Source organism: Rhinopithecus bieti, unplaced genomic scaffold, assembly GCF_001698545.2.
Source record: "Rhinopithecus bieti isolate Rb0 unplaced genomic scaffold, ASM169854v2 scaffold_2654, whole genome shotgun sequence".
In the NCBI taxonomy this organism is placed as follows: domain Eukaryota; kingdom Metazoa; phylum Chordata; class Mammalia; order Primates; family Cercopithecidae; genus Rhinopithecus; species Rhinopithecus bieti.
This window is the reverse complement of record NW_016804048.1, coordinates 989,257-1,014,432: the sequence shown is the minus strand read 5'-3', so window position 1 is coordinate 1,014,432 and position 25,176 is coordinate 989,257. Positions and strand designations below refer to the sequence as shown.

At 47.5% G+C, this 25,176-nt stretch overlaps 1 protein-coding gene across 3 annotated transcripts in view; it reads left to right on the top strand.

Annotated features, from left to right (window-relative positions):
• The window catches only part of SPSB4 (splA/ryanodine receptor domain and SOCS box containing 4), a 72,579-nt gene that overhangs the window by 25,589 nt on the left and 21,814 nt on the right, over window positions 1-25,176 (top strand). The window contains exon 2 of one of the 3 annotated variants that reach the window (XM_017862802.1): window positions 13,850-13,906. The exons of the other annotated variants lie outside the window; for them this stretch is intronic. Within the exon in view, the coding sequence (XP_017718291.1) occupies window positions 13,850-13,899 (50 nt within the window). The 3' untranslated portion in view covers window positions 13,900-13,906. Of the gene's footprint in view, window positions 1-13,849; window positions 13,907-25,176 lie in introns of those variants that run through there. 3 annotated transcript variants of the gene reach the window in all.

The following is a 25,176-nucleotide window of genomic DNA, read 5'->3' as shown; positions in this document are numbered from 1 at the left end:
GGTGACAGGGCAGAGAGACTTCCTTTTGTCAGACAGTTTCCTTTTGGAAGGTAGACGAGCAGGTAGAGCTCATTCCCTACCAGCTCCCTTCAGCAAAGCCTGTGTCTCTAGAGCCTGCTCACCCCAGATGCTGCTTTTCTCAGTAGTCAATGTAGCATCGAACAAAGCAGGGATCAAACTCTGGAGGAAGCTATGAACCCAGAGCTAGCAGCATGGGGACAGGCAAGGTCTGGGTTTGTGGGAAGCAGAATGTCAGTTTTGAATCAGATGGAGCTACGTTCAAATCTCAGCTTCCTTTATCCTGAACTGGGAGACCTGGTGCAAGTCATTTCACCTCTCCGAGCTTCGGCTTTCTCTTCTGCAAGATGGGAGGGTAACCCTGGCTTCTCAGCATTGTTTAAGGATTAGAAATAACAATGTAGAGTGAGAGGCACAAACAAGGCCTGCTAAATAGTAGATATTATTATTAGCATTAGCATATTAACAAAAGAAAGACTTCCAGGGTGAAATCAACCTACATTCAACCAAAGCCCTTCTCCTTCACTAACCACATCTACCATTCTCAACTATCAACAAATGATCAGTCAAGAAGCATTCATTAGAGCCAACTACACGTAAGGCCATTGTTGTTGATACAATTAATATCTCCATGTGCCCTGTGCACCAGGAGTGCGCCTTGAGACTGGGATGGAGCTGGACTCTGCCAGAACAACTCTGGGCAGCTGGGGCCTGCTCAGGCAGCTACCACCTTTGCCCAGACACCCCTTCCTGCACTGCCCCACCAGCTGGCCCTTTAGAGGCTTGACTGGCATGGGGGCTTAGACTCTTGCTGTGGGGTTTACTGCTGCTGAGGCCGGGTGAGTAGCCTTTGCACTGTCCCAAGGCAGGGAACGAGGAGGCAACATTCCCTGCACAGACAGGGAATCTTCCTATGCGGCAATGCACACTCACAGTCTTATCCACTTCCTCATACCTGCACTGCTGCAGGGATGGACTGCTCTCCCATTTGATGAGGCTCAGAGAGGGGAAGTGACATGCCCAAGACCACACAGCTTTTTTCAGGCTAGTCTGGTGCTTGCGCTCTGCTCTTTTTCCTCTGCCTGCTTTCTCCCTCCCCAGGCCTGGCTCAGAGGAGGCTGTGGTCACACCGTGGTTGCTGGCCTGCAGTACAGGCTTCAGGGTGGCTCTGGGAAGGGGGTGGCAATGGGGCTGAGACCGCCTGACAGGAAAAGGTGTCAGGAGCCCTATACCTGGATGGGATGGGAAGAGGTGGTGGAAGATGGGGCAGCTGCAGGGATGTGGGAACATTTGCAGAGGGAGTGCAGGGAGATGAAATGGTTCTCTTTCATAAGAGTCTGTAGAGAAAAAAATCAAAGCTTCTTGGAACTTAAATCTAAAAATGCCAGCTGAATATGATGACAACAACAATAATAAAATATCTAATAATGCCATACATTGTGGTAAGCACTTTTCATATTGTAAATCTTCCCAGCAAATCTGCAGAGTAGGCCTTAATTTCTTTTGTACTTAATGGTTCAGAGGGGTCACATAACTAGCCCAAGGTCACCCAACTAATAAGTGACAGAGCCAGGATCCAAACCTGGGTCTGTCTCATTCCAAAACCTTACTCATTAGGCCATACCGAGGTGTAATTCATCACAGTGTTTGAGCTTAGGTGACACAGAGGAGGCCCAAAGAGGTTAAGCCGGGCTTGAGACCCATGGTGGATTAGTCACAGCCAGTGAAGCTTCCGGTTCTCCAGAGCCACCTTCCCACCCTGCGGCGCTGGAGAAGGGCCATGTCGGCTGCCAAGGCTCAGCTGTGCCTCCCTCCCATCGTTCCACATGCATATTAATCACACACATAGACTCTAATGAGCAGTCCAACCTCTGCAGCAGGCTCAGACCAGAAGCCAACGGTCCTCACCAGCTGGGCATGAAGAGCCCTGTGCCCACTCCTCCGGCCCTCCAGAGCCTGAGCTGTGCCTTGCTGAACTCCAGCCTGAGCTGTGCCTTGGCCCCCTCTTCTAATACCACACAGATCTCCCATGTGACCTTGTTCTGGTCACTGCTGTGTTCTGAGCCTCTGTTTCCACCTCTGGGAAGTGGGAGCTAGCAGCACCAGCCCCATGAGATGTCTGTAAAAACAAAGCCAGCCAGGTCCTGGCAGGCAAACGCTCCCCTGGCCTGGCCAGGTTCCCTAGAGTTGATGGCAGCCGGGTGTGCTTGCTGTATCTCTAGAGCAGTTTGCCGCAGCCTTGCTGCCTGGGGTCAGCTGGGGCTCAATGGTCTGCCCTGGGGCTGACACTTCTCATGGCCACCTTCTCTTCCTCCTCCAGCTCCCAGTCCTCTCCCGCCATGGCCCTCCTCACCTGACTGTCAGCCTGGTTGGTCTGTGCACCTCTGGCCTCCAGCACTGGGCCAGCGCAGAGCAGGTGGATGAGAACCTGGTGAATGAATGAGTCATTGCATTTGTGTCTGGCTGTTTCCAGATCTGCACTGGCTGCCATGGGACATCCGGGGGAGAGTCTCCGCTCCTGCCCTCTCCAGGTGACCGTGGGGAGATGAGGCAGCTCTTTATCTCTGTCAGTCGCCTCGGAGGGAGCTGAGCTGGACAGCTGTTGCATGCGCTTCTGTTCCCTGAACCCAGAGAATGGCTGGGGAGAGACTCAGGGAAGGCCTCTTAGAGGAGGTAATTTTTTAATGACGGCCTGAGGAAAACATGGGTTGGATATTGTGTTTACTCCTGGGCCTTTTTTTAACCACCCCCAAAAGTCCTGTAACAAAATGCTCTCAAGTGGAAACCCCGTTATTGCACCCTGAGGAGGAAGCTGGTTGCCTGCTAGACTGAGATGCTGGCTTATTTCTTGGCCTGAAGGTTTTCCCTTGTGCCCTGCCCGCCCCCCACAGTCCCCCACAGCCCTCCACCTTTGTCCCCTGGGAGCGGCCCTCAATCACTGTCTGGAGGGTTGGTGTACACATTCTCCAGCCCCCTCACCCTACCCCTTGTGTTGGCTCACCCTGTAGCTGGCTGAGGACAAGCCTTCCCGATGTCACTTTCCCACTATCCTGCCTGTGCTTCCCTTGTCTCCAAGACCTCATCCATTTTCTCTGTGGCTGCACTGCTCCTCCCAGAGAACATGGGAGATTTGGAAGTACCTTAGAGGCCACTAGGGATGCGTTGTATCATGTGAGAGAAAAGGCTCCACTGGCTGGCGGTGTATTCTGCTGCCAAAAGGGGTGTGTCTCGTCAGTCCCTATTTGAGTTAGAGGTGGGGAAGAGGCCAAGGCAGGCCAGGGGTAGGGGTGAAGACCACTTCAGCCACCGTGCAGCAGTATGCCTGTGTGCTAGGTGTGAGGGTGATGCCGCAGCCCTCCGCAGTCCCCGGAGAGTTGCTGTGCTGCCGAGACTGCAGAGGGCATGTTCAGGAAGGGATTTCCGGGCTACTCTGAGGCGGAAAATTTGAGACTATAAGCTCCTCAACAGCTGTGTCCTCTGTATTGTTTGGGTCGCTGCCTGGAGCACCATGGCTACGGAATGAATACAAATGCATAATGGAAGAGGCTGTCCTGGGGCGCAGAACAGACTTATTCATTCCCCACTCACCCACCTGCTCCCTTCCCACCTCCCCTGAGACTTTGCTGGGACTTGGTGTTGTCAAAAGTCATATAAATCCTAATGTCATCTGGCTCTGTTGTCCCCCACTGCCCCAGACATCAGGCAGAAGAAGGGAGTTTTTACTTTTCTCTGTGAGAAGGATGGATGAGGAGGGCCTGTGCCCACCCAAATTCCTGGGAAGTTGCCACGACCTGAACCCATTGTGTCCTGTCCCCTCGGAACATTCTGGAAAATCTATCCCAGTGCTTTCTGCTTATGAGGCTGGGCCTGGGGCTAACCAGGGTGGAGCTGGCACTGTGGACAGAGGTACTCTCCCAAGATGAGGGAGGCCCAGGGAGGAGATGTGGCAGAGATTATTGGAGATCTTGGATCCAGACTCAGTGGAGAGCCAGGAGACTCCTGAGAGCAAGTCTGGATTGGGACCCAAGGCCTGGATTTGGGCAAGAAGAGCACAGGTCTTCCTCATCCATCCTTCTTACAGCTAAAAGTAAAAACTCCCTTCTTCTGCCTGATGTCTGTGGCCGTGGGGTACAACAGAACCAGATGACATTAGGGTTTATATGACTTTTGACAACACCAAGTCCCAGAAAACTCTCAGGGGAGCCAGGAAGGGTCCAGGTAGGTAAGTGGGGAAGAGCAGAGGTAGGAATAACTCCTGAGACAGAAAAACCAGAGGTACCTTCTGCCTCAGCCAGAAGCCTTTTATATGCTTCCTTGTAGAAAAGGAGCCAAACCTAGAATGTGACAACCACCCAGGACCACAGGGGGAAACATCTAAATAGTTGAATAACATGGCACATGAATGTAGTGACCAAAGGAGGTACATGACGTGTTAGACACTTGGGACCTCCTAAAACACAGGTTGTAGTAGGACCCTCACCTCCCATCATCTGGCCCTTATACGTCTTTTGATGCAGCCTCTGTTAGTCTTAGCTAATTGAACAGCCAGCTCATATTGCCCAGTCTCAGAGTACTTGTGACTCTCTTTCATGGAACATATTGCCAGGCCAGCTCTCCCTGTCCTGCCAGCTGGATTGATCTCCAAGGCCTAAAAACAGGACTTTACAGGAATCCCTAATGGGTTCCATCTAACTGCACTATGACAGATTTCCTAGAGTATGGAGAGCATTTGGGTTTCTAATTCCGTATTCTTTGTGCTATCTCTTTTTCCAGCATGTGCTGCTCACGTATTTGTTAACATCATAGTAAACATATTAAAGTATATAGCATCCTACATTAAACATAATGGATGTGTAACTGTGATCCAAGTTGCATGTGACTTCTTGACATAATGCTCTTTTTTTGGTAGGTGTCTAATTAAAACATATTCATTTTAACTTTGTGATTTTCTTTCAGTAGTTTTTGAACCAATAAGTTCACAACATGTCTCAAACATTTTGTAAAGCCCTTGAAAAACATGTAGTCCAGAGCCCTGTGCCTGGAATGAGTGCTCCATTGTTCAAATGGGCCCATTGCCTTCTCCCCGGTGTCCTGGTCAGCTGAATGAGCATCCCAGCCAACCTTCCTGTCTCTGGTTCCTCGTCCTCAATCTATCGTCTTTGTGCATGGCTTCTAAATTCATCACCCTGAAATACCCGTTCTTTCCATTTTCACCCTTTCTTGACAGTCTTGTGATGGTGACTGGAACCAGGCCATGCCACTCAGCCTGCATGGGGGCTCTCCATCAGGAGCTCCCAGCCCCCATGTGACCCAATGTCCCTCTGCCCTTACATAGGCCATTGCTGTAGTCTGGCCAGGGCCTTTGTTGGCCCTTGGACCCACCATGCTGATTCCTTCATTCCCCCCATTGTTCCGGCTCTTACCTAGACTGAGAATGGGAAGAGCTTCACCAATACCATCCTAGACCCAGGGATGGTATTTCAACCAAGGCTTTCAAGCTACAGAAACTGTTTCTAAGACTATTTTTCTCCAAAGACACCCATATTCTGTTTTTTGTTTTGTTTTGTTTTGTTTTTTTTTTGAGACGGGGTTTCCCCATGTTGGCCAGGCTGGTCTTGAACTCCTGACCTCAGGTGATCCACCCACCTCAGCCTCCTGAAGTGCTAGGATTATGGGCGTGAGCCACCACGCTCAGCCACACATTTCCCGTATTCTTGACCCTCTCTGAGAACTATCTCCTAATGCCTCTTCACTTTGACTTTCTGCTTGTCTCTCATAGAGGAGACAGACTGGCCTCCCTCCTGTTCAGTGAGGAGGAATGGTCTCTGGGATCCGCAGATAGCTGTATTTGGGAGGGAGGACCTAACAGGGAACCGAGATGTGGCTGGTCCCACAGAGCAAAAGGTCAGTGAGCCTCTGATTGGGTGGCATATTGATAATATTTAATAATTGAAATAATTTTAAAAGAAAATGTAATAACCAATAATAAGAAAATTATTGATAATAATAGTGACCCTTTAATGAGTAGCCGTTGTATTGGAGTTCCTAGTCTGAGCACTTTACATACATTACCTTACTTAATTCCCACAATATTCACATGAAACAAAAATAGGCTCAGAGCAAATACCAGAGACATCTAAGGTCACATGGGCTGGGAGGACAGCTCAGGCCTGTCTGGTTCTCAAATCTATGCCCTTTCTTCTTCACTAAACCATTTTCTTACTAACCAGCAACTATTTGCCAGTTTCTAGAGAAATGCAGTGTTCCACTGATCTGTCTAGTCCTTCACCAGTACCAAGTGGTTTTGATTACTGTAATGCTATGGTTAAAAATCTGTTTTAATAGCTGATAGGACCACTCCCCCCTTACTCCTCTTTGTTTTAGGTATTTTTCTGTTTCTTCTTTTGTGTTTGTTTTTTTGAAGAATTTTAGTTAATTATTTTAGTATGGTCCCCACAAATCCTATTGGTATTTTTATTGAGATTATATGGCATTTATAGATTATTTTGAGGGATAAATGATATTTTTAAATTGTTGGGTATGCCAGTCCAAACATAAATGTCTTTTCATTTATTCAGCTATTGTTATATCTTTTAGTATATTTAATTTTTTCTTACAAGTCTTACATAATTCTTGTCATGTTTATTCCTAAGTATTTAGGGATACTAAATTGTTTTTATTATGAAAGAAGCCTATCTTTCATTATATTTCCTAACTTGTTATTTGTCTGGAAGGAGGCTGATGATTTTTTGTTACCAACTTTGTAATTATCTGCCTCACTGAATTCTAAGTTTCTCTAGTAGATTCTCCTTTAATTCTCTAGGATATTCTAGGCATACCATCAAGTCATCTGCAGATAATGACAATTTTGCCTTCTTTTTTAATATAATTATTTGGCTAATACGTCCAGAACAGTGAAAGGTAATAGTGGTGTTGGTGGGTGTCTTAGTTCATTTTCTGCTGCTAAAATAGAATTCCAAAGACTGGGTAATTTATAAAGACAGAAGTTTATTTGTCTCACAGTTCTGGAGGTTGGGAGGTCCAAGAGCATGGCGTTGGCCTCCGGCGAGGGTCATCCCATGGCAGAAGGCGGAAGTGAGCACATGAGAAAGAGACCAGATGGGGGCCAGACATCCTTCTATCAGGAGGCCCCTCCCAAGATACTAGCCCAGTCCTGTAGTAACAGCACTAACATATTTCTGAGCGTGGACCCCTCAGGATGTCTTACCTCCTGAAGGTCCAATCTCTTAATACGGTTACAATGGCAGTTAAATATCGACATGAGTTTTAGGGGGACAGTTAAACCATAGTAATGGGATAATATGACTTTTAATGACAAATAATGTGTCACCATTTGGTTATGCCATAATCCAATTAATGTCCTTGATTTTGTATGTATAGATTGTTTATAATTGATAAGTAATATTGCAGGGAATGCTTTTGCTTATACATTTACCACCCATGTTATTTATATCCGTGTGGTAGATTGTTAGGAGTAAAAATGATGAGTCATGGAATAAAATTGTTTTTGACATTGCTGATGCTGAATGCCATCTGAGTTCTCAGAAAAGATTTCTTTGTTAACCAAAGTATATACTTCAAAGCTTCAGATGTTGGTTAGTACCTTGCAGAGTCTTAGGATTGTGGAGGGATTTCCTGAGAAGGGAATTTATGTTGTGTGAGCTTGTATGTCAGTCTTGTTGGGAAGGTGTTTTATTGTGAGCTTAGATTTAGTTAAGAACAAGACATTGTGGTACCAGAATGTGCTGCTACTGAGGCCATCCCCCCTAACCTGAGGTCAATCAAACAAATCTGTTTACCTCTTTCTGAGAATCCCCTTCCACTAAGGACTGTTATAAACCATGCAACCATCAGACACATGCCCTAGTATGGTCTTGACTGGTCTTGTCCAAGCCCAAGAAGCCATAAGTTCGTGACAGTGGCTCTCATCAGCCATACAGCAGCCATGTGGCCTCCTCCTCTGGCTCCCCATGGCTCTGCCCTCTGTGCTGACTTTGAACAAGTGTCTCACTCTCACTCATTCTCTCTCATTGCTCTCTGGTGGTCAACCCAACTGCCCTGTAGTCAGCTGCTGGGCTGTGCCTTGTTCTTCCCTGGCAGCTCTTGTTTTCCCTTGCAGAAAGTAGACAGAAGTGTTATGAGTTGATTGTGTCCCCGGCAAATTCATATGTTGATGTCCTAACCCCCAGCACCCCAGAAAGTGACCTCATTGGGAAATGAGGTCATTGCAGATGTAATAAGTTAAGATGAGGTCATCAGAATCTCCTGTGACTGGTGTCCTTATGGAAAGGGGAAATTTGGACATAGACGTGCACACGAGAAGAATGCTCTGTGAGCATGAAGGCAGAGACCAGGGAGATGCATCTATAAGCCAAGGAAAGTCAAAGATTGCCGGTAAACCACCAGAAGCTAGGGGAGAAGCATGGAACAGATTCTCTCTCACACTCCTCAGAAGAAACCAACCCTGTAGACACCTTGATCTTGGACTTCCAGCCTCCAGAACTGTGAGGCAATAAATTTCTGTGAAGTTACACAGTCCATGGCACTTTGTTACGGCAGCCCCAGGAAACTGATACACAGGGTTAGGGTGCATCTCCTCAGCCAGTGTGAAGCAAAGGTTCTCCACTGCTCAGGAATGACTTGTCGCAGTGACTTGAACACGTGAGGCCAAGGATGGGGAGGGGGCAGGAGGAGAGAGGAGAGAAAGCCTGTGGAGTGGGTTCCCTGAGTCCTGGGGTGTGGTAGCCCTGGGCAGGGGCCTAGGGAGAGAAGGGAGGGCGCCCTGGTACCCACATCGTAGCCCTCTGGCGAATGCTTGTTTATAAACTCAATAAAGGGTCCCTGTGAAGTGGTTGGAGGTCTCTTTTCCAGGACCCAAGACAGACAGCTGCCCCTCTGGTCGTGGGGATGCATGATGGCCAAGAAGGGAATGGAAACTTCCAGACAGCAGAGGTCTGGGTCCCCCTGACATCTGCAGCTCTGTGAATGTGGAAGGATGTAGTACAAGTTGTCATGGGTGAATGGCACTGGCCCAGAAAATGCCATCTGGACCTTCTGAAGCTGGCAGTGAAGGAGCCCCCTGAGGAGAATGGTGGGTGGAGCTTAGAGCCCAACTCTTGTCCCCTTAGACACTGCCACAGCTCCACCAGGTTGACACTGCCATGCTGTAGTGACCTGGCCAGAGTGATCTGAGGGCCCACCATTTGCACCTCCCCTTGGCATTGCACTAAGGCTGGGAGGTCAGGAGAGACAGACCTGGCAGGACCAGGGGCTGGGAACCTTCTTTCCATGACAGCACTTTTGTCTTCAGCCTGGGGACACCTGCCTGGTGAGGAGCCCCTGCCTAGCTCCTCACTCTGCAGCTGAGGCAGAGACTTAGGAGTCCAGCTGCCAGGGGGAAAGCCCAGCTGTGCCCCAAGCTAGTTCTGGAACCACAGCTGAGTTACTCAACCTCTTCAAGCCTCTGTCTTCCCATCCGTAAAATGGAGACAATAATCCCCACCTCGCAAAGTTCTCCTAAGGATTAAATAATAGAATGGGTATAAACTGCCCAGGACGCTGCTGGCACACAGAGGTGATCACTATCAGATGGCTTTTGTTATTACCCGTGTAATATTCCCCAAATGATGGACACCTAAGTTCTTTCCCACGTATTAATGTTTTTACCTTCCCTTAAGCTAAACGACTGACAGCACACTAAATATAAGATGCACCGATAACGCATTGCCCATCTTAAATTAGTCATAATAGGTTCTGCACTATTCATTTCCACGCACCAGCCCTTGCTCACTGGAGACCTGTAGGTTTCCCTGAAGCATTTAGAGAGATGCTTGTAAAGTCATCGTGATTCCCTGAAGGCAGTACTCCTTCTCAACGGCCTTTTCCTCCGGGAATGCTCCTCCAGCCCCACATTTCATGCCTTTGCAGTTGTGCAGTGGATTCTCACATAAATCACCAAAAGTTCTAATAGTTTGTTTATTCATGCTTTCATTGATTCATTCATTCCTTCATCAAAGAGTAGGAATTACTCAGGCAAGAAAGGTGTATCCAGGCAGAAAGAGCAAGAAATCGGAGTTATGAGAGGGCTCGGGGTCTGGGGCAGCTCAGTGGAGCTAAAGCCAGAGTGAAGGGTGTAGTCACTGAGTAACTGAGTAATATATACAGAGCGGGTACTGTGGCCAAGCCCTGTGCTAGGTACTGAAGATAAGGCAGTGAACAGGCAGCCAGGGAGCCTACCCCATGGAACGTACAACTTAACAAGGAAAACATACAACCGATTACAGAAATTCGCCTGTGGTTACTAGTGTGCAGGGTGGCATGTTGGGAAGGTAGACGGCCCTGGGAGAGTGTATGAGTGGTGCCTGGTCTGTCTTGAGAGCCAGACAAGGCTAATCTAAGGAACCTCTAAGCTTAGAGGAGGAATTAACAGGCGAGGTGCCTGTTTGGGGGTGAGGGATGAAGAAAAAGGTATTCTAGTCAGCAGCAGCAGCATGTGCAAAGGCCCTGTGGCAAGAGGAAACCTGGCACAATTTAGGAACTCAGGTGGCAGGTGGCATGCAGGGAGCATGGCAGGAAAAAAAGCTGGAGAAGCAGGCAGGGTCTTACAGAGGATAAAGGAGTCAAGCAGGAATGGAAACTTTGTATATATGAAAATTTTTAGTAAGATAAGTTGGGGCGTGGGCAAAATTGCAGACTTAATAACAGGTAAGTGGCCCCTTTGAGATGCCTGGAGGTCAACGTAGTTGCTCAAAGAAAGCATGGCCAAGAGGAGAACACTGCTTGACAGAATTCATCAAGCCCTAGGGCAGCCAAGCTTCACCCCGCTCGTGAGAAAGGCCACATCTCTGCCTCTACCTCACACTTGGACTCCAGGGACTCCTCTCTGTTCCCAGACCCTAAAAGAGGATTTCCTGCAGCCCAAACCAGATATGGTCACTTACGAAAAAAGGAATGGCTCCCAAGTGGCCGTGCCTGTCCTGTGTGCTGCATAAAGCTATTTGACATCTCTGTTTTCCCAATATCTGATGGTTAGCAACAAGGCTTTAGGAATCCCAGTGGCAAAGGGGCAGCCTACACTGGCCTGGAGCCATGGCCCCCTCTGAGCTGGCTCCATTTGCAGACCTAGCATGCCCTTTCAAGACGCAATTAATTCTAAAGCAGGAGCTGATAACAGTGAACCCTGGGGGTAGGTCACATCCTCCAAGGCAAGTCAACTGGGACTTGTTACTGAACTACTCCAGGTCAGGCACAGTGTGGACACAGAGGGGCCCCGTGACAGGGAACAAAGGACTTCCCATCCAGCTCACTCATCAACCCAAGGAAATGGCAGCATCAGAACAGCGCATACCTTTGATGCCATCAGCTCTACACAGTCCCGACCCTGAAAATGAACTCACTTAGTGCTTGGGAAGGAATCAGCTTTTGTCCTGAAGTATATTAAAGAAAGGTCTTCTCAGGTGCTACTTGCTTGCAGTTCATTTACACCTGCCTGGTTACCCGCCTCCCATTCCCTCCGCACAACAAACCACAAATGAGAATGAGAGATAGGTAAGGCCAGAGACAGGCACACCAGCCGCAGCCCGCCAGCAGCCAACTGCCTAACCACACGAGGGACACAGAACAGCCACAGCAAACAAGAACTCTTAAAGTGCAGCTGTCCAGAGCCATTCAGCAAAGGGGCATGAGGCCCAGCCCTCAGGAGCCAGTCAGAGCAAGGCTGCAGTACCAAAAATGACTTTGCTTTTTGTTTGTTTGTTTGTTTTTTCTAATTCTGAATCCTCCAGAGTGAATTCAGTTATGTTTAGGGTGATTGGTTTAAGATGAGGGAATAATGGGTCTTAGAAAAATTCCCACCCAAAGATGGAATAATGGGTCTTAGAAAAAATTCCCATCATGCTCAAAGTAGGTTGATCATTTAAAAGGACCATTGATCAGACAAATTCACTCATGTTGAGAAAGCTTTCCCCAACAGTTTCTAATAAATGGGGTGTCAGTGAAATGATCTCAGCCATGAAATAAGTAATCCCAGCATTAAACAATAAAGCAGCCCCAAGAAGGTATGATTATCTAGTGAGGGGTACAGACAATGAGTGCCTGCGGGTCCCTGCGGGTGCAGAATGACAGAGGGACTGGACTGAGAGGAGGACCTTGTGCCGCACTGAAATGGGGCAGGAATGGGCTGGAGGGAGAGGGCAGGGGAAAAGCACTCCAGGGAATGGCAGGAGCAAAGGCGAGGGGCTGGAATGTGCTTCGTTTCTTGGGGAAGGGGAAGACAGTACATGAGCCTGGCAAGTGGGAAGTCTGTGGGTAGATTCCTCGAGGAGAGCCTGCTGGGGCCAGACTGTGACCCGGACACACTGCAGACACCTCCCGGGTGGCTGCCACTGACCAGCCACAGAAGCTTCTTTGAGGGCCTCCCAGACACACCCCCAAGGATCTCCTCAGCATGGCAGATGGCTGGGGTTGTTTTTGGCAGCTTAGATTCTGGAAGTCTGTGGGAGGAGATGGCCAAGTGGGACTGAAAGGCTGCCAGGCCTCATGGCCTGCACACAGGTGGCCGGTGTCAGGCAGGCAGTGGTGTCTGCAGACTTTGCTGCCCAGACCTGGGCAGGGCCTGCCAGGGCGTCCTGGGAGCCGGCACAGGCTGCGCGGCCAGCCCATCACAAGTGAGCCTTTGTGGCCCCGGTTTACGAAACCAGCCAAATATTTTCCCTGTCACTTTATGAGGTGCTAGTTCTACCCATTCAAGCTGGGAAAAATAAAGCATCACATAATTTGCACCGCTAGAGTTGAGGAGGTTTGAAGTGAACCAATGCTCCTTTTAAAATATTCTGTGCCCCTGGGAAGGGCTGTCAGCCTGAAGGGGAGCAGTACACTCAAGATCCCACCTCTGGAAGGGATGGGTACCATCCAAGCCGCCTGCGGGTTTTGCAGACATAGAGAATGAGGCCCTGAGTCTGGAAAGTCTTCAGCCCACAAGGCGGATGGCGTCAGATGAGTGAGGAGACTGAGTTCCTTACACATCTTTAGCACCATACATTCAGGAACCATTTCAGCCTCTTTTTCACAGGTGAGGCCAGAGAGGCTCACAGAAAAGGGTGACTGAGAATTCTCTTTCGGAACTTCACCGCAAGGCGGAAAGGATTGCAGAAGGGCTTTGAGACTGAGGTGCGTGGTGAAACGGGATGTGTTACACACTGAAGTTGAAAAGCATCCGCCTTGTGCCGTAAGCCAGTGGGCAGCCACCATTGCGCTGTGATTCCTGGCCTCCCACTGAGTTCCCACATCCCCTACAAAGCCCCATTTCTTACTGCCCATGGCCTATAATTTCATTGGTAGATCTGCTTCTCTTTTGCCTCTAGTAATAAGTGTCATTTATTGGGTACTTGCTATATTATGCCAAGCATTCCAGTAGGTACCTCATTCATTCATTCAACTGAGATTTATCGAACACCTACTATATGCCATCCCCCGAGGATGCAGCAGCCCTATCTGGCGTAGTATTAAATCCCTTGTTACAGATGGATCATTTGAGCTCAAAGAGGGGTGACTTGCCAAAGACATACAGCTAATACATGGCAGAGTTGGATTTCAGAGCCAGGCAGGTCTGACTTCAAGGTATGGCTTCTCTCCACTCCCTCATTGACAGGGTTAGGAAGAGGCAAGTAATTATTAAAGAAGACACAATATAAGTAATCAGAATTCTTTTCTTTGCCTTCGAAGTTATAATAAAACTGATCAAAGTTTTAAATGCCTACTACCTTTTTAAAAAAAATTTTTCTTTTCCATCTCCCTTTCCGTTATCTTTTAGATGAAATAAAGATACGCTTTCATAAAAGCGAATCCGTGATGGCCACTTAAAATTCCACACTACGTGCGGTAACTCTACATCGCCACCTGGTGGTAGAGATTTTGCATAACGGGATGTAAATCAAGAGCAAAGACAACAGCTATGGGCCATTGGAAGGGACTACGATCTGGAAGTGAGAATTCAGAGGTTCTAGTCTGTGGTCTGCCTAGACTGGCCACGGTGGCACTGAGTCAGCCACTCCAGCCCTCTAGGTGGCAGATCCTTTTTTTGCAGTTCCTGTGTGGGCTGGTGTCCCTGGAGACTCCCTTTTAACTTGGACATTCCCTGACTCTTTGTTGTCCTCTTATGTTGCATTGAACTCAAAGAAAAATGCTCAGGTGGGTTTTGAGGTACCAGTTGGGGAGATAATGTGGGGCAAGGCTTTCTGGAGCAGCACCTCCTCCTCTAAGTGTGCACCTTGGCCTGGCCTCAGGCATCCCATTATGGCTTCTCACCCTCCCTGGGATCTGCTCTGACTGCAGTCCTTTTAAGGGCAGTTCTCACCCTATGCCTTTCTTCACCAGACCAGAGACCTTCTACCACACCCTAGGGTATCCATCAGGAATTACCTCCAATCATAGTTCAAGAAACCATGTTCAGGGTCTAGGATGGGCTTAGCACAGCAGAAGTAGTTTGTTAGTTGTATTATTTTACAAGGAACAGAAGACCTGACCCCAAACTTCCTTAAGTTAATAAAAGGAATATATGTGCTTTTATCACTGAGTAGTTGTAGTTGTTTCAGCCTCACCTGTATCCCAGGCTCAAACACCATTGGCAGTGTCTGGCATCTCTCTCTCCATTTCTCAGCTCTTCTTCCTACGTGTCTAGTGGCACCTTAGGGGTGTCTTATGGGGCTTTAGGCCCCACACCCTCAACCTACCTGAAATAACACGATCTAAGTAGACAGTGTTTCCTAGATCTCCCATCTCACAGACCACCACTTCTGAGCCCCTCCTACATACACATTCTAGAGGCCCCTCTACGGGGCCATCTTTCTCAGGTCCCCAAATGACTTCAAGGAGGCCCTGGGTCCACCTGTTGCTCCTTCTTATTGCAGGCCATGCCCAGCACAAGTCCTGGAATCCATTCTTATGGGCTCCACTGGGATCTCAGGCTCGCCCCTGAACCAATCACGGTGGCCACTGGACTGGAATGTGCTGATTGGCTCAGCCTGGTCAGCGGCTCCAAGCCTGGGGTTGGGATGGGGCAAAGCCTCAGGAAAAACACACTCCCCAAGGCATCTGAAGTGTTTCACCTAAAGGGCAGGTGGAGGATGCTGGAGGCAAAACCATCAGAAATCCATTAGTAACTAATATAAAGGTTACTAGAATGGAAGTTCATAAATGATTTATCTTTTGAGTAAATCAGAGTGATAAGACTATCTTCATGGTAATGTCCCTTCATTCACTGAAAAGGCATGTTCCTAGGAATGCAAAAGGCTTAGGAAAAAATAAATAAGAAAAGAGAAAAGTCTGTTCAACGACAGAGAAAACTGAATTGGGCCTGGCCTCTGTCTTGTCCCCACTACGCTTCTATCCAGGGCAAGGGCAAGGACAGTATTGGTGAAGACATGTTTCAACGGTGCCTTCAACTCAGCCCTGAAGAAGAGAGGTAGTCCCTTAGGTTTCTGAGTTTCCCTTTGGGAGTCTCTCTTGCATGTGAATATCATTCCGTAACTAGTGGGACAGCCTTACACCCCCTCTGCTAGTCTCTAAAGTTGATTTGAAGATTTTTATTTGTGCCCGGGCACAGTGGCTCAGGCCCGTAATCCCAGTACTTTGGGAGGCCAAGACAGGTGGATCGCCTGAGGTTAGGAGTTCAAGACCAGCCTGGGCAACATGGTGAAACCCCGTCTCTACTAAAAGTACAAAATTAGCTGGGCACGATGGCGCGTGCCTGTAATCCCAGCTACTCAGGAGGCTGAGGCATGAGAATTGCTTGAACCTAGGAGGCAGAGGTTGCAGTGAACTGAGATCACACCGCTGCACTCCAGCCTGGGCAACAGAGCGAGACTCCGTCTCAAAAAAAAAAAAAAAGATTTTTATTTGTCTGCAGTGGCCTCTTTTGCTGTTCTGTCCTGCTTGGGCTAATGTTTAAAATTCCAGATAGAGTGTCCAAGTGGGCAGGGCCTTAGGGACACTGGTGCAAGCCCCTTTTGCTGTGAATGGGGGCCAGCGAGGGTCAGGGTCTTACTGAGTTCACAGAGCTAGTTAAATCACTGAGCTAGTTAAATCACTGAGCTCAGGAGCCTCTGCCTGGCAACCCCTTCTCGTGGGTGTCTCGTTACCACAGGGTTCCCAAGCAGGCAGACAGAGAGGCAGCCAAGGTGAAGGCCCAGATGACACCTTTGCTATGAATAACCCACAAAATCAGTTACCGCAATGGGCAGAGCAGCAGCCAGGCCCTTCACTGTGTGCTGCTGGGCCCGTGTACTGAGATCACTTATTGCTGTAGGGCTTCCCTTCCTAATTGTATTTTGCTCAAACTAATGTTAAAAATTAACTTTCCCAGCATTCAGATGAGGCCAAAGCGGGAGGTGGAATGAGAGAAAAGACTTAATTTTTAGTGGACAGACCACCAGGGAGCCACCTGGGATAGATGTTCTGTGTGTGTGTGATCTCTCAGAGACGCAGAATATTTACTGAGCAGCATTCTGTGCTAGGTCCTGGGGTACTCCCGAGGATCAGACCCAGGCTCTGCCTCAAAGAGCCCCTAGTTTATCAGGTAGCCACACAAGTAACAATCATGATAACTCAGTGAGATGAGCATTAATAAAGGGCTCTGGGTTGTGCAGGAGGTGTGGAGGAGAGGGAGAATATCAGGTGCTTGGGTCAGCTGTGGCATCGAGGAAGTGCAGACAGAGGAGAAATAATTGAGTTGAGATTTAAAGGCTCAAGTATCCCTTTCCCTAGATGGAGAAGACTGAAAACAGCATTTCAGGGGAGGGTACAGCACGTGTGAAGGCACAGCGGCTTTAAATTGCACAGCAGTGCTCGGGAAGTTGCGAGAAGTCCAAGGAGCAGTCAGCAAAGAGACCAGATCATGGAGGGTAACCCCACTGCTCTAACTGGTATTCATTCATTCATCAAAACCTGGGCCTTTTGGAGTCCAGTTTTTTAAATTTAGGTTTTATTTATTTTGAATACCTTTATAAGGTTTTATCAAAACATGACAGTGACCAGTCTTCAGCCCACCCCTGTTTTCAGCCACCCTCCCAGAGGCAACCGATGCTGTCAGATTCTTGTGCATTCTAAGGTGTTTCACGCAAATACACAAGCAGCAGCAGTCTGCTCACACACTGCCGTGCACCTTGCTTCCATCACTTCATATATCTTGGAGGTGATTCAGCACCTGGAGCTTCCGCCTTCTCCTTGACAATGGTGGGAGCTCAGTTGTTAGTCCTAGCTTAGAGACCTTCTCATTCCGCCCCTTGTCTTACAGTGGAAAGGCCCAGAGAAGGTGGGGAGCAGCTCCAGCTCACCTGCTGTTCAGGGACTGAGCCAGGCCTGAAACTCACTCCTCTGCCTTCCATACCCACCCTGGGCCAGCCAGATCCACTTCCTTGCCGGCGGTCCTCATTTGCTAGCCCATCAGCTGGGTGAGGCTGCCATTTTTTGTAGCCATTACGGGCAGAAGCTGGTGTTTCTATCGGTCTCGTGATGTGGATTTTAGACTTCCACAGTAATCTTTATCAATGTTTTCTCACTTTCCCTTTCTCTCCCCTCTTCCTCCTCCTCTTCCTCCCTACCTTAAGTCTTAGCAGCCTTGTATCAAGCCTCTGCCCCATCCTGGTCCCAGCAACTGGTCACCATGGCAACAAGGGCCTTCCATCAAAAAGCAGCCTTCCAGGTATTTTATTTTGAGCCCCAATTAAGCAGGGCAGGCCACAGGCTGGGAGCAGTGCAGAGAACAGTGTTTTATGGCCTGTGAGAGAGCCCAGGTGCTATTTATAGCTCCTTAATCCGCGTTGCTAAATGGGTCTTAACGCAAGTCCTGTGGCAACTGCACATTTTCATCACAGAGAATCTCCGCCCCACAGCCTCACCCCCTCCATCTGTTGGCCTGAGGGAGAAATGGCGCCTCCTCTGTGCTCAGCAGCTCTCAGCAGGCCGCTTGGCCCTTCTGACCTCCTCCTGACATGCTCCGGCCCTTTGCAGCCCTGCCTTTGGGGATATTTGGTCCACAGCGGATGCTTCTGTTAGGAACCCAGAGGCCTCAGGAGGCTGCCTGTCCCAGGGCTGGAATTCTGTCTGCAACCTCCCACCACCTTTTCTCAGCCTCCCCATCAAACCAGAGTGGTAAGAGGGACATGTAAGACAATATATCCAGGTTTTTATGGATACTCCAAAAATTCTTTCCATTAACGTCTCATAGGTTAACAAGCAGTTTCACTCATTAAAACAGAGCAAGTTAACTGTTTCTTACAGTTGGGGAAATTGAGGCTGAGAATGGGAGAGGGAATTAACAGATACCCATTGCCACGCACTGCCTTGGAGATTTATGTGTACCATCTCATTCAATCTTCACACAACTTGTTTTATAGAGAAGAAACCTATAACAGTCAGGATAGCCCAGGTTTTGCTGCAGTAACAGACAATCCCCAAACCTCATTGACTTGAAACAACAAAGGTTTGTTTTTGCCCATACTGTGTGCTCATTGCTGTTCAGCAGGAGGCTTTATTCCACAAAGTATGTCCTCACTTCGGGTCCAAGGCAGAAGGAACAGCCCCTAATGGTGACTAATGGAAAAGTGAAGGCAGCAAAATTCACCCTGGCTCCTAAAGCTTCCAAGCAAAAGTAACACATATCACTTCTGCTGCCATTTCCTTAGCAAGTCTTATGGCAACACCTAACTTCAAGTGAGTAAGGAAGGGTAAGCTGATCATTGCTCAGAGGGCAAAAGCCAGAATATTTGAGAACAACTGCAATGACCTCCACAGAAGCTGAGGGTCCCAGAGGTGAAGTGATTTGCCCAGATCCCATGGCTCCAAAGTGGCAGAGCAGGGATTTGAACCATCATCTGTTTCCCCCAGAAACCTGTGCATGTAACAAAGTGGTTATAGACTTGGGCTCTAACGTCATGCTTCTGGCTTGAACTCTATCTCCAGTATTCACCAGCTAGGTTATCCTAATTAGGCAAGTCATTTAACCTCTCAGAGCCTCATTTATTTGTTAAATGAAGACACTAGTGCAGGACTATGTTCTGAAAACCAAAACTTTTTTCATAAGTTTAGGGCAAACTCATGTGGCAGGCAGACTCAACTTGAACTGAGTGAGACTATTTCTATCATTCCTTATTCCACTTGGTGTGAATATTCATAGGTTTCACTGTAGAAATATTAAAGTGTTTGATTGCAGGCCACTGGGGATGTTATACCATACATGGCATATGCAACCTAATTACTAAACCCTGGAACTTTCTTTTTTTTTTTGGATGAGGGACAGTGGTCCTGTAGTACCTCCCTAATAGGTTCATCATAAGGATTAAAGGAAATGATTTGTCAAAAATTCTGAGCACAGGGCCCAGCACATAGTGAGTGCTCCATGCTTGGTGGTTATTTTTGGTCCCTAGATTGAACTGTCGAGGCAGGAAGAGGCCTGGGCTGCGAGAGACTACCATACAAGCTGAAACCACAGCAAGAAAAGAGTGGGAACACTCCAGTTTGCACAGAACCCACATCAGCGGGTCTCTCAGTTTCCTGAGTGTTCTGTCCTAGAAAATAGAGGTTCTTTAGGGCCCCATTAATCCTCTAGGGTGTTTTTGGAATGATTCACTCTGAGAGCAAATGGAGTGTTTGGGTCCTCGGAAAAAGACAAAATGCTTTGTAAGTATAAGGTATTGTTTTCACACTTATTAAATGTGATGTGCCCTTACCATCAGGCAAGAGTCTAGGGCTTTGTCATATTCATTTCTCAGAATCATGGAACCCAAAATCTTGTTCCTGGGAAGACCTCAAAGCCCTGCCTTACGGTTAGAACCCGAGACCCCATCCTCCACCCTGAGCAGCTTTCCATCTCTCTGCTAAATAGACTGGAGTTCTGTGTAAATTTCATTTGGCAAAGTGTTCTGCTCTTTGGAGAAAACTCGCCCTTCTCCTCGCAGCTGGAGAACTGCAGCCCAGGGAGGCACCATGCGTGGCAGTCAGAACCTGGGTTAGGACTGTGGTGGGATCCCCACTGATCACTCACTGGCTCCAGGATGCCCTTAGGCAGGTGGTGACCCCCCCTGTGATTCACTTTCCTCATCTCTAAATGAAGATGTCAAGGGTTGTTATGAGGATTAAATGAGCTAATTTACGGAAAGTTCTTACAACAGTGCCTGGTGCAGTAGACGTACTGGTGATGCTGGCTATTATTATTTTCTCACAGCGAGTTTGTGGTAGAGCCAGTACTTGGACCTTCTATCAAAAGAGAGAAGGAATCTTGTTCAACTAAATTCATGGATTTGCCCTCTGCCTGCTGACTGGGCCATCCCATCATGACCTTAGATGGGTTATTGGGTGCCAGACCCTGTTCCTCTCAGACCTCGAAGTGGCCAGGCAAGGCATGGGGCAGCAGAGCCCATGGACGGACCACTTCTGGGCTCAAGGAGCTTTCCAGGGCCTCTCAGCAAGTGGCCCACGTAGAGGGGTTCTGACAGGGGCCTCTAGGTGGCTAGGACAATGGGCAAATGAATTGTTTGACCATGTCTTGGACAGATGCCTGGACAGAGCCCCTCCAGGTTACCCCAGCTGTTCTCCTATCTTCTTTGTATCTCATGCTGAGCAAAAGGTCAGGAAGCAGTGCTTTAAATTCAGTGCAAGGATCCAAACTACAGTGAGATGCCACTTCATACCCACTAGGAGGGTTATAATTAAAAAGCAAACAAGCAGAACAGAAAATAACAAATGAGGAAGATTTGGAGGAATTCCTGGTGAGAATGTAAAATAATGCAGCTGCTGTGGAAAAGTTTGGCAGTTCCTCAAAAAGTTAAACATAGAATCACCATATGACCCAGCAATTCCTGTCTTAGGTATATACCCAAGAGGAATGAAAACAGGTAGGTATTCAAACAAATACTTATGCATGAATATAGCAGCACCATTCACAATAGCCAAAATGTGCAAACAGCCCAAAGTGTCCACCAGTGGATTAATGGGCAGACAAAATGTGGCATATTGATATAATGGAATATTATTTAGTCATAAAAAGGAATGATATTCAGATACATACTACAACACGGATGAACTTTGAAAACATTGTGCTAAATAAAAGAAGCCTGATACAAAAGGTCTCATATTATATGATTCCATATAATCATGTAATATTCCGTATTCATATTCTGGGTATGGAATATCCAGAGTAGGTAAATTCATAGAGACAGAGGGTAGATTAGTGGTTTCCAGTGGCTGGGGAATGGAGGATGGGACACAACTGCTTAATGGGCACGGGTTTCCTTTGGAAGTGATATGGTTTGGAACTTGACAAATGGTTTGGAACTTGACAGAAGTGATTGTTGAATAACACTGTGAATGTATTAAATGCCACTGAATTGTATACTTTAAAATGGTTAATTTTGGCTGAGCATGGTGGCTCACAACTGTAGTCCCAGCATTTTGGTAGGCCAAGGCAGGCAGATTGCTTGAGTCCAGGAGTTTGAGACCTGCCTGGTCAACATGGTGAAACCCCGTCTCTACAAAAAATTAGCCAGACATGGTGGCGCATGCCTGTGGTCCTGGCTACTCGAGAGGCTGAGGTGGGAGGATTCCTTGAGCCCAGGAATTTGAGGTTACAGTGAGTTATGATCACACCACTGCACTCCAGCCTGAGTGACAGAGTAAGACTCCATCTCAAACACAAAATAAATTATTAATTTCATGTTATGTAAACTTCACCTCAATTAAAAAATTATAAATAAATTCAGTGCAAGAAGTTACCATCAGAATTCAGTCAATAGGTCAGTTGTGTTCATGTGGAAAATACCAGGGGTGAACTCAGTCAATCGCCCTGAGCATGGCCCTGGGGGAGCACCCTTCATTCCCCACCAGCCCAGGAAACTGTGCACTCCTTCAGCTGAGGGCATCTTACTAATTTCCAGCTCCTCTGCACCTGATCTGGCACAAGACAAATTCTTAAGAGATTTGGAACTAACTCCTGTGGGTAATTGACGAAACACAGTGAATGCACAGGTACCTGTCCTCCACTCACTGGCACTGCAATATTGTGCTAGAAGCTTAATCTTAGCACTTAGTTTTCCTCACTGTGAAGTAATATGGGACAATGAGGCTGAGTCTAGACCCACTATGCTGGCCCAGCAACGGGATGCATCTAAACCACCATGGCCAGGATGGGCGCATTGGCAGGGCTCTGCAAAGGGCAGCTGCTGCTGGTCTTAAGTGGTTATCATTGTTATCCATGATCAAGGGCATCTCGGTCTGTGGTCTTTTGAGAAACTGCTTTTGCCAGTACCTGAACTAAGGTGTTTTTCTGCCTTGTCCCAATTCACAAAAAGTTCATTTTCTTTGTCATTTTCTCTACCAATACATTTTTGTCCATAAACCTCTAATGTCTGCTACCCCTTGTCTATGGTAAAATAAGAAAGAAAGTATCTGGTTTTATGGAAAAAGTAGATATCGTAGGCATTGTACATCAAATATGTGAATGTTCTGGGCGTTGACCAGTGTCTTGTGAGGAATACAAGAGTCTTGTGAGCCCAGCAGCCCTGCCGATGCTGCCTGCATGACCTTGGAAATCGCATGACCTCTCTGTGCCTGAGTTCCCTCATAGGGTGTGAGGAGGACTGAGTAAGTTACTGCAGGTCAAGTGCTCAGCCGGCATCAGCACAAAGTGAACTTCCCAATCTGGACACTCAGACACTAAATGGGGTTTCAAAGCAGTTCTGGTCTTTCACGTAGTTACGGACATCATAGCTAGAGTTGGTTAAGGTATGGAAGAACAATGATCAGATTCCTGGATGCAACTGCATTTGGGCCTCTGTGGTTGGATCCGATCTCTGGCAGTTTACTGAGGGACCAGCTGTCCCCTGGTGGTGTTGGCAGGTACTGACATCCCTAATGGTGGATGAGCCTTATTCTGCAATAGAAGCGACGCTGTCAGCTCAGGGCTGGATCTGGGCCTAGAAATATTTTGTTTGACCATACTAAATTAAAACAACATAGAAATGTCACATAAAAACCTGAATTTTGGAGTTTTCTGGAAAGAGCAGGAAATGCCCTCTGCCCATAGCTTACACCTGCTCCCCACTATTCACTTAGGTTACCTGCCTGGCACCATGGACACTGGAGTTTGCAGCCTTTGATCTAAATTGCAAATGTATTTGTGGCACCTGACATAGTTTTCATTAATGCACTGATCATTAACTTTTTAAAAATGTATCTAAAACAAAAAATCATTTGCCTTGAAACCAGAAGTGGAAGTAAAGTAGCTGTTTTTAAATTGGCCAACTATTATTTTGTATCATGGCTGTTTATAAACTGAAAACATTTATTTCAGACTTCATCATTTACCACTTCTTCTTAGACACAATTTTCCTCTTCTGGAGTATCTCATAAATACTGAGTTCCTCTTGGGCCTAATTGGATCATTTGACTAAAGGAGGAGGGGAGCTCTGGTGAGAAAACTGGGCAGACTCCATCCAAGAATTCAGTTTACTCATCAGTTTTGCTTAACTTAAGAAAAACAAGCTTCCACCATCCTCCTCTGGGCCTGTTTCTGAGCTCACACTTGGAAAGGTCAAATAAACACAATAAATCCATTAGAAGGCCTTCATATTAAGCCCCTGGGGTTTATGCTATTTAGCAAGAGGCTAAGGGATGACGTTTCTCAAGTAGAGGAAGTTTGCTCAAGCATAGCTGTTTGCTAGAAAACAGGAGTCAACTGTGCCAGGTAGTCTCAGCGGTTGTGAGGAGCACAGCCCCAGGCTGCTTCAGGAAGGGGGCTTGATGGTGGTGGTTCTGGTGGCTGGGTCTGGAGGGGAGAACACCCCCTTGTGGAGTCCATGTCAACTCCCTTTCCCTTTCCAAATTCTTCAGGCCAAATCCCAGTTGGAATTAAGTGGATTGAACCCGTTAGTTGCTACCCCCACTAGGCAGGGTCCCTCACTCTGGCTGAGCTTGGAAAACCAGCTGGCACCACCACATGAAGCAGGGCTGAGGGTCAGGGCCATGGGGCCCCTGGGACTCAGGAACAGAACTGATAAGGTTGGTGAAGAGGTTTCTTTTGCAGTGACCATCATCCCACTTCTTCAGGGGAGCTGGCAACAGAGAGTGCATCCCAGAGCATGTTGCCCCAGTTCCAATCCCATTCTCACCACTTAACTGTGGCCTTGAGCAAGTGCCTATCCTCTCAACTGCCTCCATTTCCCTCCAGTCTGTAGCTGGGCATTCATAATAGTAACTACCTCATTGGGTTGTTATGAGGATTAAATACAGTAAGACAAAGAAAGTGCTTAGAACGTCTCATGACATAGGAAGTACTATGTAAGCTACCACTTACTACAACTATAATATTACTATTATTATTGCCAGAAAATCAGTTGAAGAGTCCAGTAAGAGCACTCAGATGGACTTTGAAAATATGTCAACACTCATGAGTTTCCCAAGGCCTCTGCTTCTGATGAGAAGATTAGAAGGAGGATCCTGAAGAGTAGAGCAGGCTGATGGGTGCAGCCGGAGCCGTGGGTCACACGGAACTGGCTCTGAGCCCCAGCTCGCGGATGCATTAGATGCTATGTCCTGTGCAGGCCTCTGTTTGGAATTATCTGTGGTTATTGATGTAGAGGCATCCTACCTAGATATCCAGTCCTCAGCTCCCTACACCAGCTGCCTATTTTTCACCTTGTCCCAAAGAACACTAACTTCTCTGAAATATTAATAATAGCTGTCATTGATTCATTGCCCACAAACGACAGGGCCTATGCTGGGTACCTGCACTCTGTCCCTCTTCTAATCCTCCCAGCACTCCCCATGATGCAGGTGATGTTCCCATTTTACAGAAGAAGTGGCCTCCCCTGTAAAGCCAGAACTTGACTCTAGGTCTTCTAAGCCCAGCCCTGGGCTGCTGTTTCCTTCCAGCTCTGCCTTTGTCCAGCTTAGCCACGCTAAGTTCTAAACAGTCAAGACTCCATTATTACTCCTTAGCTAGAATTTATAATTCATCTTCTGGCCAAGCTCTTTGAATTTCATTGGGGTCACCTCATAACTTTCTCATTCACTTTTGTTCTGTCTCTCTGTTTGTTTGTTTGTTTGTTTGTTTGTTTATTTATTTATTTATTTATTTATTTATTTTGA